Source organism: Motacilla alba, chromosome 3 (genome assembly GCF_015832195.1).
Source record: "Motacilla alba alba isolate MOTALB_02 chromosome 3, Motacilla_alba_V1.0_pri, whole genome shotgun sequence".
In the NCBI taxonomy this organism is placed as follows: domain Eukaryota; kingdom Metazoa; phylum Chordata; class Aves; order Passeriformes; family Motacillidae; genus Motacilla; species Motacilla alba.
In genome coordinates this window covers 59,396,692-59,412,157 of record NC_052018.1, presented here as the reverse complement: position 1 = coordinate 59,412,157, position 15,466 = coordinate 59,396,692, and the positions used below count along the sequence as shown (strand labels likewise).

The window sequence follows — 15,466 nt, the reverse complement described above, 5'->3', positions numbered from 1 at the left end:
TTTGGGTAGGGAAATGAAGACCAGATAAAATAATTTCTCTTTTTCTCTATATAAAAATGCTCTCACTTGACTTTAAGTTTCACTTTTTTTGTTGATATTGGTGAGTTTTGTAATTTTCCACAAATCGCTTTTGTGCTTTGTTTACCTGATAATCAGATAGTGTCATAGCCAGGTAAAGGGACCTAAGCTAGACCAAAATAAATTTATAACCTAATTTCTAATAATTATTAAATACATTTTTAATACATTTCTATTTTGCACAACAGGTTTGTGATCCTCTTCTTAAACATGTACCTTAGCATAAGGTGCAGTGGAGGAAATTATTTCTATGCAGGGATTTGAGATCTGCTTAATAAAACCACCTAGGAAATTAAAAAGGCCAGTATGTGGCAAATCAGGTACTGTATCCGCATTCTTGAAGGAAAAAGATATACTTGTTAAAGTTTATAGGATTTTGCTGCGAGGAAAAACAGGAGAAGACCTTTCTCCTTATGGCCCACATCAGTTTCGTGCAGAGTCATCAGTGTACAGATACACACACATATATTTATATCCAGACATATATATATATATATATATATATATACACCTATACCAGCAGACAGTGGCAACTTTCACCCAACTAGGAACTTTGTGTAGGTAGTTTTAAAGCTGAATGGAAGATAACAAGGATAATCCAAATACAGAACTCCTATTTTTAGGAAAAAAGTAGCACAGGAACTTTATTATGGGGGAAAAAATAATAAATCTGATAGATCCACTATAAATACAGCCATATATGTGGATCTTCCTAACCTAACTTTGGTTACTGATAAACCAGGCATAACCTTGTATTCGAAACACCACTGGGCAGACCTATTTCTCTCATCAGGCTACAACAAGATCTCCCACACTCTCATGTATAGAAGAGATACATCATTAACAGTACTGATATCAAAGTGAGAAATAGGATGTTGATTCTTATGCAACAACAGTTTCCCACTAGTATGAGTTTTTTTAATTACATGCTGATAGAACCAAACCCAGTTCTGAACTTGACTCACACTGACTCAGTTAAGTTACCTGTTGCAATTTCCAAAAGAACTTTAATACTCACTGGCCTTACCGGGAAGTTCTCAACACCATTTACATAGGGTAAAATTTTCTTGTCGTTGTGCAAAAAGTCCTACTGACTTCTGTGGCCTATATGTATGATTAAGGTAATGCTTGAAAAGGTAAATCCTAATTTATTTTTTTTGTAGTGACAGTATTTGAGGTGGTCTCTGAAGCATTATGACTAATAAAAGGTTAGGGATGAGCACGTAACTGCTCATCTATGGATTGTCAATAGAGGCAAACAGTGGATTTTTTACCCATATACTGGTTTCTCTTCTGCACACTTTAAATTTGTCAATTTTCACAGCTTTCAGCTATGAATATGAAACAAATAAATCTTGAGCATTTCATGAATAATGTAATTAAAATGTAAGGTAATGTAAAACTTGCTTAGACAGCGCTTTGCAGAAAAAAAACATCCCTTCCACTCAAAACCACAAACCGCAATAGGCTGACCCCCCCTAAAAAAATTGATCCAGTAAGAAAATTACCTTTTTGTGGCCCTGAACAAAACCCACACTTTTTGAACTTGGTATGTGACTTTTGGCTAAGCAATTGTTTATTCATCCCCCTAGAGATGGGTAGCAGCAGTTACCTCTCTTAGAGAAAGGAGCTGCTGTCCCTGTAAACCTGCACAATGCCAAGGGATGTGAGGCGTAGCTCTGGTGGGTGGTAGTAAGTCTGGCAACAGACAGACTGTGATGCAGCAGCCAGGGGACAAAAGCAGCAATGTGATGTGAAGAGATAACCTGGTTCAAACTCACTTAACTCTCAACTGTTCCAGGAATTTTGGTGTGTTCTCTCTGTATCAGCAGGTATTTGTGCTAGATTATCTATTGCCTCTCACCCTCATGCTAGTTAAAAACTTGAATGGCATCCTTGTTGTCCACTTTGGTTACTTTGTCAAGCATATGACCATCTATATGTCAAAAAAAAAACCAGGTCCAGGCAGGTAACCTGGTAGGTCACAGATTTGGAATGAAAAATTAAGGCCTAAGAGGCAGAGTCAACCAGACTGTGTTTAGAAAAAATTATAAATGCACTGTTAAGCTAGAGTACTGCCAATATAGCTAATGAAATGATGCCAAGGTTTTTCAATTATCCAAATACTCTTTTTTTTTTTTTCTTGAAAGAATAATTTATTCCCACAGACTTTCTGTTATAGAGAGTCACCTGCCCTCCTCTTGCTGATCAGCTGCCACGAGAGAAAGCTGAAGGTGACAAACACTGTGTAGCTTCTTCTGCCTTTTGACAGGATGTGACTGTGGGTTTAGACAAAAGACTCTTGTCTTTCCTCCGGGGTGATGGGAGGGTGCATATTGCTGTGCCTAAGACTGTGAAACCAAGATCATGGTCCATACTAAGCTCTGTGTTGTCAGGCAAACTGGCCAGAGAGCCCTCTGAAAACCTGGTGTGCAAAAGGAAATACAAAGGAAGAAAACAAAACAAGGAATCAGCAAACAATTGGTCTGAATCATCTTCTCAAATCAAATTACTTTTACCACTGGAAAATGGTAATAAAAGAAAACCCGTGCACTTCTGGAGAGATGGCAGCCGGGTCCTTGGTAGAGCAATGAATTTCATGCAAGGCTGCAAGCAGAGAAAAGGAATGGACATCTTTCCTAATAGTTGATACTGGCTAAAAGCTCATAAACTAACCTACAGAGCATCTGAAGGCATTCAAAGGAGAAGGGTCATTTTTTAATATGGCATTGCTAGAAAATGGACAGAGTTGCTTGGTTTTTTAAAAATTATTATTTCTTTTGGCAATGAGTATTTTTTTAAAACAAAAACCACCTTATTCTATAGACAGAACTTCTAATTGCATCATGCCAGTGGACTACTAGGTAATCTCATCTCAAATAAAGATCAGATTATGGTGATGTAATCATGAGAAAGATCAACTCAAAGGCAGCTGCAATCTGGGCTTTCAAAGAGTAGCACAAGTAAGCAATGTGGCTTTTGAGAAACAGGAGACACGCTGCCTTCCTCTGTCAGCCCCATTTCATTTGTTCAGAGAAGGCTGTGAAGCAGTTGATGTTGGGGGACATAATGTAGTAAAAGAACAGAAAGTCACTGCAATGTTGTCCTGCTTAAAAAAAAAAAAAAAAAAAGAATAGATTTGTCACTTTGAAAATGACCAAAAATACTAAGTATTAATAATCGATTTGTTGGATTGGCAATCTGCTAGCAAGCGACCATCTCTGCATGCCTTCCTCACAAAATATGGTGCTCATCTGACCCAAATGAGGCAGAGGGACTGGCCCAGACCTGTGGCAGAGAAGGATGACAGCAGATGAGTATTCCAAACACCAAGGGCCAGAGACATTTGCTATCCTGCCTGCAACCTAGGGCAGCATCTGTGTAGTTAAAACAAGTGCTGTTACATTAACCCACGTGAAACCATTAGCAGGGCCCATCTGTTTACTCAGGCCTCTGTGAGGGGGGAGAGCTGCTGTTTTACCGTTTCTTAAGCATGAATGGCAACATGATTCAATAGGGAATCAGGAAACTCTTGGTTGCTGCACCAATATTAAAGCTGCAAGAAATTGCATTTTAATCTTTCAGATAGGCAGAGAGGTTAACTGGCAGCTGTTCTATTTCACAAACTAGAAAGCGAGAAATCAGCTAAAATGAAATAACCTTATAATAAAGAACTAAAAATATACCTTCAGTCACCATGTAACAAAAAAAATGAACAAATTATACTTTTTAAGTACACATGCACACCCCCTTTCTTTTTAACGACTTGTTCCCCAAACTAGAACTAGAACTAAAACTCCTCCTGATTCCAACAGGAGTCTGGAGCAGTGTGTGCCAGAAGGCAGCTGTTTGTGCCGCGGTGGGAAAGCTGGGCACTGCACAGCTGGGTGCTGCACAGCCCTGCATGGGACTGACAACCCCTGTCCCAAAGAGCTTACGTTTCAGCTGCATGACTGAGGATAGCAGATGGGTCGAGATGGGAGACGATGAAAACAGTGGGATACTGGACAGTCTCAAATGCCAGCTGCTTGCCCACTCTGTAATATTGCCAAGTTAAAATTTCACAGTCTCATTGTCACAGCAGAGTTTACGCTGTTTCTTCCTCGTTGGGGAAGAGGAGCAGTGGGACATTTGTGCATGCTACAAAAGGGCTTCAGGCTGCAATTTGCTGCTGAACCAGACAGTATTGTGATAGACACAATAAAAATTCCTGTTTTCTTCATGTTTCCTTGCGGCATGGAAAGGTGTTTGCAAGGCCGAGTTATGTGCTCAGTGCTAGGGAATGGCAGAAGCCGGTGTGCTGGGCACACAGTTCTGGAGGTCAGCCCTTTAACCTCTGAGAAGAGACTGACATTCCGTAAGGGCTTCCACGAGCTTCAGGAGGTGGCCAGGACACAAGCGACACATTTCCCACGAGGAATGCAAGTCTGAGGTGTAGCTGATGGCTTAATGCAACCCCCAAGAGAAGTCAGCAAAAGTAAACTCTGCTGATGAAATAGCCTCCACACCCAAGGACGCTTTTAGGCGAGGGATTCAGAAACAAAAACCCCAAATGCCAATACGGGGACAAGCGTGGTTCAAGGCACTCTGCAGTTGCTGCTAAACTGCCCCAAGGCTGTGACTCACGCTGAGCCACCACCGAAGCAGGGCGCAGCGCCGGCCGCCGCTCCACCCCATGGCCCGCCCGCTGCTCCCGCGGAAGGATGCCGGGCGACTCCCGAATCGCCGTCTCTCCGGACCTGTCGGAGCGGGAACCCCTGGAAGTTTATCCTCGGCACTTTCCCAAGCACGAGGCCCGGCCGGGACACGGCACCTGGGGGCGGAGCGGCAGCGGGGCGGGCCCGGCCGCGGCCGGCGGGAGGAGCCGGGCCGGGGAGGGGGCGGCCCGGAGCGGCGCTGCCGGGATGGGAGCGTGAGAGGGGGCGAGTCCGCGGCCGGAGGAGCTGCGGTCTGAGCGGGGCTGGTGCCGGCGGGCTCGGACCCGCCATGGAGCCGGTGACCAAGTGGAGCCCGAAGCAAGTGGTGGACTGGACTAAGGGTAAGAGGGAGCCGGCCCTGCCGTCTGGGCGCCGGGGGAACTTTCCGGCGGCGCGCTGGGGGTGCCCTGCTGCCTCCGCGGCTCCTCTGCCCGGCGAGGGGAGCGCGGCCTTTGCCAGCGCCGGCCCCGGCCGAGCCCCGGCACTCCCCGGCGTGGTGCTCGGGGGCTGGCGGCTTCCCGCGCCCTTCTGCCGGCGCTCCTCCGCGCCTGCTTGCGCCAGCTTCCCCTTGCGGGATTTTCGGTGTTGTTTTGGTTTTTTTTTTTTTTTTTCCTTTTCCTGACACTTGGAAAAAGAAAGTTTTGCAGCGAGACTGGCTGACTCGAGAGGTCCATGTGTATATGTATAATATATATGTACAGGAATCTGCAGTGGGGTCTCTGCCCATGGCTCGGTCCCCTTCTCCCTCTGTTTGTCCTGGCCAGCCTGCATGCGTGGAGAGGGGGGTTACTGCGCTCCGTCAGGCAGGTAGGATCGTGGAATCAGAGTAGTTCAGCTGGGAAAAGTCCCGCGAAAGTTAACTTTCAGCTCCTCAAGCGAAAGCCGTTGACGGTTCGAAAAAACTAAAGGTTTGTAAGTTAAGCGAGAAGTTTTTAAACTAGCTCAACTAAGCAAGAACTCTTTATCCTGTTCAGCGGTGATGGGACTGAAGCGCTGGGCTGCCGCTCGGAGAGGTGAATAGCGGCCCCTTCGTCCGCCCGTCTGTCCGTCCATCCCTCCCACCCCTCATCTCTCGGGTGTGTTCTTGTATCTCTCCCGCTAGCAAAAAAAGCCCTTCTCTGCTTCGAGGTTTGTTGGCAGTGCTGACAGAGCAGCGAAAGCCTCGGCGGGCCCGTGGTGTGCAGCCCGCCTACCCCTGCGCCCAGCCCCGGGGGGCTCCGGGGGGCGGGATGGCCGCGGGCCCCCGCTCCTGCCCGGGCATTTCGGCAGCGCTGGGTGCTACCGGGGCTTCCTCTGAGGGCAGGTTCAACCTTGTGTTGTCATACTGCGCTTGGACCCTGCGAGTGCTTCCCGCATGCCGACCGGGGTGTCGCAGTTCCCGCTCTACAGGGAATGAGGGGAAGTGGAGCTATGAGTTAGGTGAGGGATTTATGACTTCTGGAGCGTACGTCTTTTTTTTTTTTTTTTTTTTTTTTAATTTTTTTTTTTTCCTTGCGGCATTAGGTTTTAGTGTGATCCTCTTTGGTTACATAAAGTATTTTCGCAGGCTTAGCTGGAGTTTCATTTGATGGGAAGTTCGGAATGTTGCGAGGGGTGAAAGTTTGCCCGCGCTGGGAGCGGCGCTCTCTCTCAGCAGCCATTACTGCCGTATCCCGCGCGGGAGCATCGCGCTGCCCGGACTGCGTGCCTGCGGCCAGCGCTTGGCAGCAGCGCGGCTCCAGACTCAGGCAAATTTGGAAAGCAGACTCGTGTTTTCAGACGGCGAGAGATGGATGCTCCCAGCCCTCCTGAGCGTGAACATGTGCCTGAAGGGGCCCGTGCCAGTGAGGGACCGTCCAAGCAGCCTTTGTGAGGAGAGGATTCCACGCAAACGTGCTGTGAAGTTATGCGTTAACATATAAATAACTTCCCCAGAAAGATCTCTCTCCTTTTTTTTATGCTTGGAATTGGTTTAAACAGGAGTGCATTGTTCAATGAAATAAGCCTTTTGCTTTGGCATGTGGGATATTTATATAAAGCTTTTCCCTCATTGTGTTTTTTCTCTTGGGTGCTGAAAGTTTGTTGCCTGGCCAGATTAAAGAGTAAACCTGCTAATCATTTTAAAAGCCTTTATTATTCTTAGCTTCCTTTCTTGCATAATTTATTTTACTTGCAGGTTCCTTGAACAGGTAACTCTTCAGCTGGACCCTCAATTAGTGTTATGCAGAATAATTTGAGGGCTGGCTGTAGTTGGGAGGTGGATCTTCTGACTAATGCAAACACGTGTACTTTGAAATGTAAAGGAATAAATTAAAGACTGCTGGTGACTTTTGTTTGTGCTGTTGTTTTTCAGTTTCTAGGTAAGCGTTGGACTTGTTTAGTATACAAAGTCATTTTATGTCACTCCCTGCATGACAAGACTGTAATAAAGAAATGACATATGGAAAATTTTTCTTTATGGTTATACTTTCATCTCTGAACATGAAAATAGAGGCTTTAATAGCTAGCTAACAGCCTTGTTAGCACAATGTCTCATAGTTTATTTTCAACCTGAAGTAGTTATTTACTGTGTAGTTCACAACCAGTGGGTTTCATGTTTGACCAAGACCAATTTAATTTTACCTTATGAATATTACATTTAATTCTCAAGGTTAGTTTTATGAACAAGTGTTTGGAGGGGAGGTTAAGCTCTTTGTTGTCTTGCACGTGCCTTCTGTGAGAAGTGATGCCATGATCTTAACTGAACTGGTTGAACTCTGGGAAAAATTATTTGGCTGGTGATATCTGCTGCCAGTAGTTAGTGCTGTGGTGCTGTGGAGATGTATTTTCGGAGCATGACGTAAAAAACTGCTGGGAGATGCCAGCTCTCAGTGGGGAGATTAGTTTTGCAGATAATGATTCTTACTTATCATACAATGATAAAAAATATCTTGGCCAAATGTAGAGAATGGTGGAAATACGTGATTTGACTCAGTCCATATTAATGTTCAATGTGAAACTGAGAATATTTGTCCAGGAACATTTCCCCTTCTTCCCCCCTGCCCCCTTCAATCAAATTTTGATAAATTAAATTTTTTTTTTAATAATTCTTCCAACCCATAAGGAATCATAAATCTTCCAATCACAAGGAATCAAGGGAAACTAACCCTTTTCCATGAAACAAACCCCTAAAAGCAAAATCCCAAAGTAGGCTATACAATCACTGCTGGACGACTTATTTGCTCTTGGTCAACTTACTCTTTTTTTTTTTTTTTTTTCCAATTGCTTTAAATAACTTTTTTAACAAGGTAACTCCTGTTCTGAAGAGTTTTGCTCTGAGATGTTGAGATGTTCAGTCCTTGAAAAATACTGTAAGAAGCATTTATCTAGCATTTAAAATGGAACCTATCTAGAAGTTGTAAGCTAAACATAAATATTTTTAGATATTTGTAGTCAGGTTTTAAATAAAAAGGGCTCTGTTCATTGTTACCAACAACAGCTGATACAAAACACAGTTGCTTGTCTTCTCTTGCTAATTCAGACTAGAATGCTGCTATTTTTTGTGAACAAGGGTGTTTTTTCTGGCACAGGGTGCTGTACTGGCAATAGCAGGCTATGCAGCTAATAAGAGCTGGTCTAGTTAAACTGAAATTGCAGAGGAAGACTTGTGCTTTTATTGCCAACAATTTTCTGTGTATGTGAAGCATTTTTATAGCAAGAGTGTGATAACTTTTTAGCTACAGCATCAGTGTTTGAAAACAGTCTGATTTTTTTTTTCTATAAGCACCACCTCTATTTGTCTGAAAGAAGTGATGGTGTAGTTAAAGGTTTCTCTTACAGCACAATTAATTAAGATAGTGCTTAGGGGTCATATTCAGCCCCTGAAAAGGTATGTATTTTCCTAGGATGCTGTGTTGATTTACTTGTGCCTGGGCTGGTGTGGAGTTTGTGTTCTTTGATCAAAATTGTCTGCATTGTTTCCTAACTCTGCTGAGAAGATGTGTTTGGGGTTTGTTTCCCTGGGTTGTTTTGAGTTGATCCTTGTTGTGGTACAGACTAACATCTGGTTAGAGTTGTAGTTGACCTGTGATCTTGCTTTGTGCAGTGTAAGATGCTTGGGGGCTCAAAGTCCTCACCTGTATATCACAGCCTCTCTCGTGTGCCTGAATTTCTTGAGAGTTCCTCAAGAGGTATTCCTTGAGTTATTCAGCTTCTTGCAGGGCAGGTGAGTGGCCATAGAAATCGTAGCACATTTGCAGTACACTGTATAAAAGTGACTTAATTTTAATGGCATAATGACAATTGATGGTATGGTGAAACATTTTCTGATCTCAGAAGCCCCTGGCTACTGGAAACCCCTCAGCTAAGGTCATTCCTCAAAAGATGTGAGGAGGAGGAAAGCAGCGTTTGTCACAGAGCTCCTGTGTGAGAAATGTCACTGTTGTCTTAGACACAGTGCTGTGCCTCCTCTTTGTTTGCTGTAGCCTGATCTGTCTCTTCCCCCTTTTCCCAGGCTTCACATGCTTGTGTGAGTTGTGACTTCAAGCAAAATTTTATGCCGTAAAGACAGTTTGACATGCTTGTGGTTTGAAGCCTCTGCTCTTGTGGGGCTCCATTACAGTCTGGCCTTTGTCACTGGAGCTGTAGACTCAGCTGGCTGGGGATCATGCATCTGCTTTGGGCTCATTATTGTACTCCAGGTTCAGTTATTCCCTTTCTCAGTAGTTCATGGACATTACTTTTTCCTGCATATGTCATGAAATACTCAGATTTCCATTCCTGGTAAAGCTGTTGGGCAGCTACATTTATAGGTATGTCTGGAAGAAGAGGGAGAAATATGCTAATTTATTAATAGTTGGCAATTAATCGTGAGGGCCTGCTGTTCTTTTTTTAGAGCTATCTTGCTTACCCAGGGAGATTTCAACAAGGTCAGTCATGTTAACTGTGTGTGCTGGGAGCTGCAAACCAGGGCTGGATTTCAAAACAAGTTATGGGTGATGCCTAGCACTGGAGTTATTTTTTATTTTTTCTTTTTAGACACTCTCAAGTGAATGCCGTTGTGTTCAAGTTACTTGGAAAATCTATCACTAAGAAACCCCTACTTATTTTGTAAGACAGGAGTATTTGGCTTTCAGTGAGGAATAGCAGGGAGAGCTGCCCATGCCTGGGATACAGAACGATCTCTTTCCTCTTTTCTAACCTTTTCTTGGTTACCTAAAAGATACTCTGTATGAGTATTTGTTAATTAGATCAGAGAATGGTATTGAATAACCACTCTTGCACATTCAAGCTTGCCCATAATGTTTTACTAAAAAAAAGTAAAAGGTGGACTATACTAAATACATCTATTTATATTTATTTGTGGGCTGAAACAAAGTAAAAACTAGCACAACGAGTTTGTACTACTGCAGTCCTGAAGTTATTCATGTGTTGTTGCTAAGATGAGTGAATAAGTATGAAAACATAAATCAAAGTTAGCCTCTGTGTTTAGATCACGTTTTTATGGGTTTTTCTGTGTTGGACTTTCTTGAGCTGCTTGTGGGTTGTGATTTTTTTCCCCTTGATGTTCTTGTCTTCACATTCAGCTCTGTTTATTTGCCATTAAATTGCTGTTCAAACTATTATAATCAAACATCAGAAAGTCTAAAAGCTGAATGCTGTCAGCATAATGTCTGGAAAAGCAATATTTTAAGAGCTAAAATCACAATAGGCATTAGTGGAAAGTTGATTGTAACTTCATAGAATGTAGTGAAACTGCCTAGTTAAAGGTGCAGAGATTGGCCATTGTGCAGGCTGCTTTTCTCCTTCTTTCTTTAGAACTTGAGAGTCAGGAAGTAATTTGTATCTGTTGTTGGACACTTCTATACGAAAAGCCTCATTTTGGTGAAATATTGCCTGTGCTCCAGGTTTTCAGAACTCTTGTTATGTGTTCCTTCCTTGCACTTCTTGCCTGGAACCCTGTGCTTTCAGCATGCAAAACTTCTTGAATGAGAATCATGCCTCTCCTTGTTTTTACAGTCATTAGCACATTGCAAGAGCTACAGGAAGACAAAGTACAGGGCACTGGATAAAAATGTATGTTGAAATTTGCCATGATGACTTGTTTTCTTTACTAAAAGACCCCAACAAAAAGCTGTTACTCAACATGTGCTACAGGATGAATTGCAGTTATGAGTGATGTGTGAATACAGGCTATTATGAAGTACTCAAAAGTATGTGGGGGTTTTTGGGTGGTGTTTCTTTGTTGCTTTTTGTCTCTTAAATCAAAATTTCTGATTTTCCTGGTTTAAGACATGGAGCTCCTTCCAGGCATGTCTAACAGATGGTGGCTGGTCAGGATTAGGGAATTGCAGGAGAGGTGGAAAGACTGCTCAGTTTTTGGTTTGCTCCATGGTCTTAGGACAGCATTTTCACTGATGCTTCACACAGAAGGCATATTAATGAGTAAGTCTAAACAGTGCCTCTGCAGATTAAGTGAAAGACTTTGATTTCCATTGTATATTTTCCATAGAAGTGATGATATTGTTCTGAATTTGCACCTGTGGTGCCTAATGGTATCACACAGTCAAGCCTTGCCTTCCTAGAGGAATGGTGTATCTGCAGTGTTTCTCTGTGCTCTGTCCTCCACACACCCCGAATAAATCCTGTCCAAAGGAGGAGGTAGGGAGGTACTGATGATGGCAAGGCGCATTTGAGGAGATGAGTGGGAGGGTGAACAGGAGTTAATTGAACTGGGGTCGCTGTAGCAACCTCTCACACATTCATGGGAGTTCTTCAGGCCCCAGCTGCTTGTTGTGATGGGGTAGCTCAAGATTTTAGTGTGTTTGTACACAGGGCTGTAGTAAAATAGAGGAGATTCAAATAAAAATGCTGTTTGACTGTGGGTGTCTGGCTGGTGTTAGACCTGGTATAGAGTCCTTGTGTCATTTGGGCTCTCATTACCAGAGTGGGATAACTTTGGAGTCTGAGCCTATCATTCAGGTCCCTGGGCCATGCTTCCTTTGCATGAGGAAATTGCCTGTGGGTTTCCATATGCCCGCCTCCATCTTTTCAGAGTACAAGCAATGACATTTCACAGCTTGTAGGATCTGCAGGAGGTGCACTGAATCAGCCTGATCTGTTTTGCTGGCTTTAAACATTCATTACCTATTAGAATAGATATTTATGGTATTATGAAATGTAGCTAATTTTCATCAAACATGACACATGCTGGACAAAACCAGGCATCTGTGTTTGATTTGGTGAGATCAGATCACTGACCTCTGTAACTCTGGCCTACAGTCTTGTGTTCAGCACCTGGCTGAATTGTTATAATACTGTATCAGTGCATACTGAATCAGTTAAAGTAGTTTCTAATATGTGCTTCTCTCTACAGCCTTTTGAATGAAGAATGTTCTTTGCCACTGTAATGACAAAATATACTTTTGGACTCTTTCTTAGACTAGTAGTTAGGTGTAGGTAAGCAAAGTGTATGGTGTGTTGTTGCAATCAAAGCTTTGTGGCATAAATGTGATCTTATCTTGCTCCTTGATCAAAGGAAAGAACTTAATTGGTGCTCATCAAGGGCTAAGGCTTCTGCTAAGCAAGTGTTGGTACATGCTTCTGGGCTAATCATCCTGATGTCTCTGTCTTGGGTGTGCAAAATGTATGTTGCTTAGGTTGCCATCCTTTTATCGTTGTGTTTATTTATCTCATAGTCTTGTTTTAGTGAAATGAAGTTGGCTGGCTGAATGCTTTATTAAAAGCTCTGCAATAAGCCCATTTTATCATTAAATAAAAGCACATGTACCTTCTCTGGTACATGTGCTTTTCAAGCCAGAAGAGAAGGACTCAAAGTTTTGCAGGAGGCAGAACGCTGCACCTGAGCAGGTATCTTAGCACTGCACTGGGGTGTGTGTGCTTGGCCATACAAGTGGGGAGGAAGAAAGGATCCAAAAGGGATGAAGACTTATTTCCCCTCCTCACCCCCCCATAGGACTTGCCCTGTGTAGAGGGCTCTAAGAACAAGTTCAGACATGCCTGAGGAATGTGGCCTGAACAACATGTGTAGTGGATGGAGATGGGCCCAGAGAGTATTGCAGAGGAAAAGTGGGAACCTAGTGAAATACAGATACCTACTCTGATGTGAAACCTTTTCTTTTTCTCCCTCCCCATCTTGTTCTAGTCACTGCCTCACTGCATCCTGTGCAAGGTGTTGGATGCTGTTTGTATTCTGTCAATTGCACCAAACAGAATTGTAAAAGTATTATGGCAAAAGTTACACTTAATAATTGTTGACATTCCTAAGGAGAGCTGTAATGGAAACTTTGGAAGAAAGAGGAGACAAAAGATAGATATGCTATAAATTCTGTATGTTTGTAGTCTTTTTTGTCAAAATTTGTAGTGTGTCTTGCGGTATTTGGACTTTGTTTTTACCAGAGGGTGTAATGTTATACCTCTTGTGAAATATAATCCCTGTGTCAACATAAAAGCATTGTAGTTGTTTCCTTGTATTTCAAAATAGTTCATCTTTTCTCTTAGCTATACCTGCTTCACACTATTTCAGACAATAACATTGGATAAATAAATCTATATGTGATTGAAACAAGGACTTGGAAATCAAATCTGCCAATAACATTTCTATATCTTGCTGGTTTTGCTTTTGTCTTCTCATAACATATCACTGCATAAAAAAAAAAGAATCACTGCATAAAAAAAAGAACATATTTTGCCCTCAGTTATGATTATAATTTAAAGATAATCTTGGAGGAACATGTAATGTAATGGCTGAGGATAAGTTTCATTGCTTATTTGTGAGGGTAAGTGTGGGTTTGATGCAGCAGTGCCAAGGCTGGAGCATTCAAATGGACTGAGGTGGGTGCTGTCCTTCCATAGCAGGTACTCTCTGCCAGTGGGTGCTCCGAGGGGTGAGCTGATCTATTTTTGTGGTTGCTATTATGATAGTTTCATGCTAATTTAATATTTGGTTCCTTACTGCTTTGGGCCTAGGTGTACCAGAGTGATGCTGACTGTTAGGATTCTGGCCAATTGTACTTTTATTCAGATTTTAAAACATCAAGAGAAGATGACTGAAGTAGAGCCTCAAGAAACAAAGCCTCTGAGAGCTAATGAAGTGTTGTTTTGTTGCCTTATGCAATTCTTGTCTTAATTTAAGGTTAACACATCATTATCATGGTGTCCCTGATGTTACATGTTTTTTATTTTATTCTATTTCATACAATAACATTGGATAAATAAATATATATGTGGTTGAAAAATGAACTTGGAAATCAAACCTGCCAATAACATTTTTATATCTTGCTGGTTTTGGTTTTATCTCCTCATAACACATCTTTTTAGACCTCAGCATGGTGTGTAAGTTCCAAGCTAGTTAGCACCTTTGGTGTGTAAAATCATCTCTTCAAACAAGACAATTAGATAATCCCATTGGATGTTGCCATGGCACCAGTAGCGACAATGTGCCATTTTTATTATAGTGAGATTATTGCTGCCTTCTCAAGGTGATGTATTTGGGGAGGAATTCTAGCTCTCAGTAGAGTTAGTCATGTTCTAGGTGTGTCTGGAGACTTTTGCTGAGCTGCCTCTCGTGGAAATGATAATTTCCAGAATGGTCAGGTTGTATGCACGCTTGTAGGTTTGCTCAAATTAACGTGGCTTGGTTGCTGCAGAATACTGAATGGACTGTGTGGTTTCTAATACATGTATAATTGAGGATATAATGCATGTAAATTTTATTGTCCAATATCATCCTCAACTTTCCAAGGGTTAAGAGAGTTTTGAAATGATAGTTGGAAACTTAATTATCTTTTGTGGCTTCACTGAATTATATTTTGCTCTTTATTATTCTTGCCTGTCATTGGGTATTCTCAAAAATGTGTTAACTTCTGAAAAGTAATTTTCAGTTAAGATTTAAACTATTTTCATTCTGCCCCTTATCTCCCTAGCAGTTTTGTTAGTCACATATGCATGGGCCTTCCCTTGAGATGCTTCCTGCGCCTAGGAATTATGCACTGTCTGGAAGTTGCTCCAAAAAAAATTGTACTCTGTGACAGATGTAAAAGAAAAAAAAGAAAAAGAGCCCAAACCCAATTTAGCTGTGAGAAGGAGGCAAATAGTCATCAATCAAATCGCCTGACTTCCCCACAAATGTCTGATAATGCTTAATACCTGTGCAAATACCCTGTGGCTTAAAAGCATCAGGGAGACTTGTCTGGAGCTTCAGCAGAGGGTCAGAAATATCTTAGCACTGCCCCACTAGGAGGGTAGAATATCTGCTCACACTCTTGCCTCTTCATCACCACGGAAAATGAGGATGTCAGATGGACTAGCTGAGGTACTTGTAGGACTCTTCCCTGCCCTCTCCTGCTCTGCTTTTTGTCTAGGAAGGTGGTAGGTCTCCTGGTCCGTTTAATGATATTTTAGACTTGTCTGTGATTCAGACAGAGCCCTCAGCTTTGCCACTGATGATCTTAAGATCCCTTCAGCTTTGTTATGGTTAGGGTTTTGCATTTGAACTCTGAGGTCTCTGCTATTTTAGGAAACAGCATCATAGCTAGGGCTGAAAGATATGAAATAATGAAAATGGGTCAGGCAGCTAATTGTTTCAAGCAATTGCTTTAGATGTTATGAGTGATTATGAAATTATGGAGAAGCTCAAAGATTTGGTGTTCGACTGCTCAGTTGAAACACCTTGTTTTTTGACCCAGTTGTGACATGCTTTAAAATGCCTGTTG

At 42.4% G+C, this 15,466-nt stretch overlaps 1 protein-coding gene across 1 annotated transcript in view; it reads left to right on the top strand.

The window, feature by feature from the left end:
• The first annotated feature begins 4,926 nt into the window (after window positions 1–4,926).
• The window catches only part of CNKSR3 (CNKSR family member 3), a 54,968-nt gene continuing 44,428 nt past the window's right edge, over window positions 4,927–15,466 (top strand). The window contains exon 1 of the mRNA XM_038130483.1: window positions 4,927–5,116. Coding sequence (XP_037986411.1) covers window positions 5,065–5,116 — 52 coding nt within the window. The 5' untranslated portion in view covers window positions 4,927–5,064. The remainder of the gene's footprint in view (window positions 5,117–15,466) is intronic.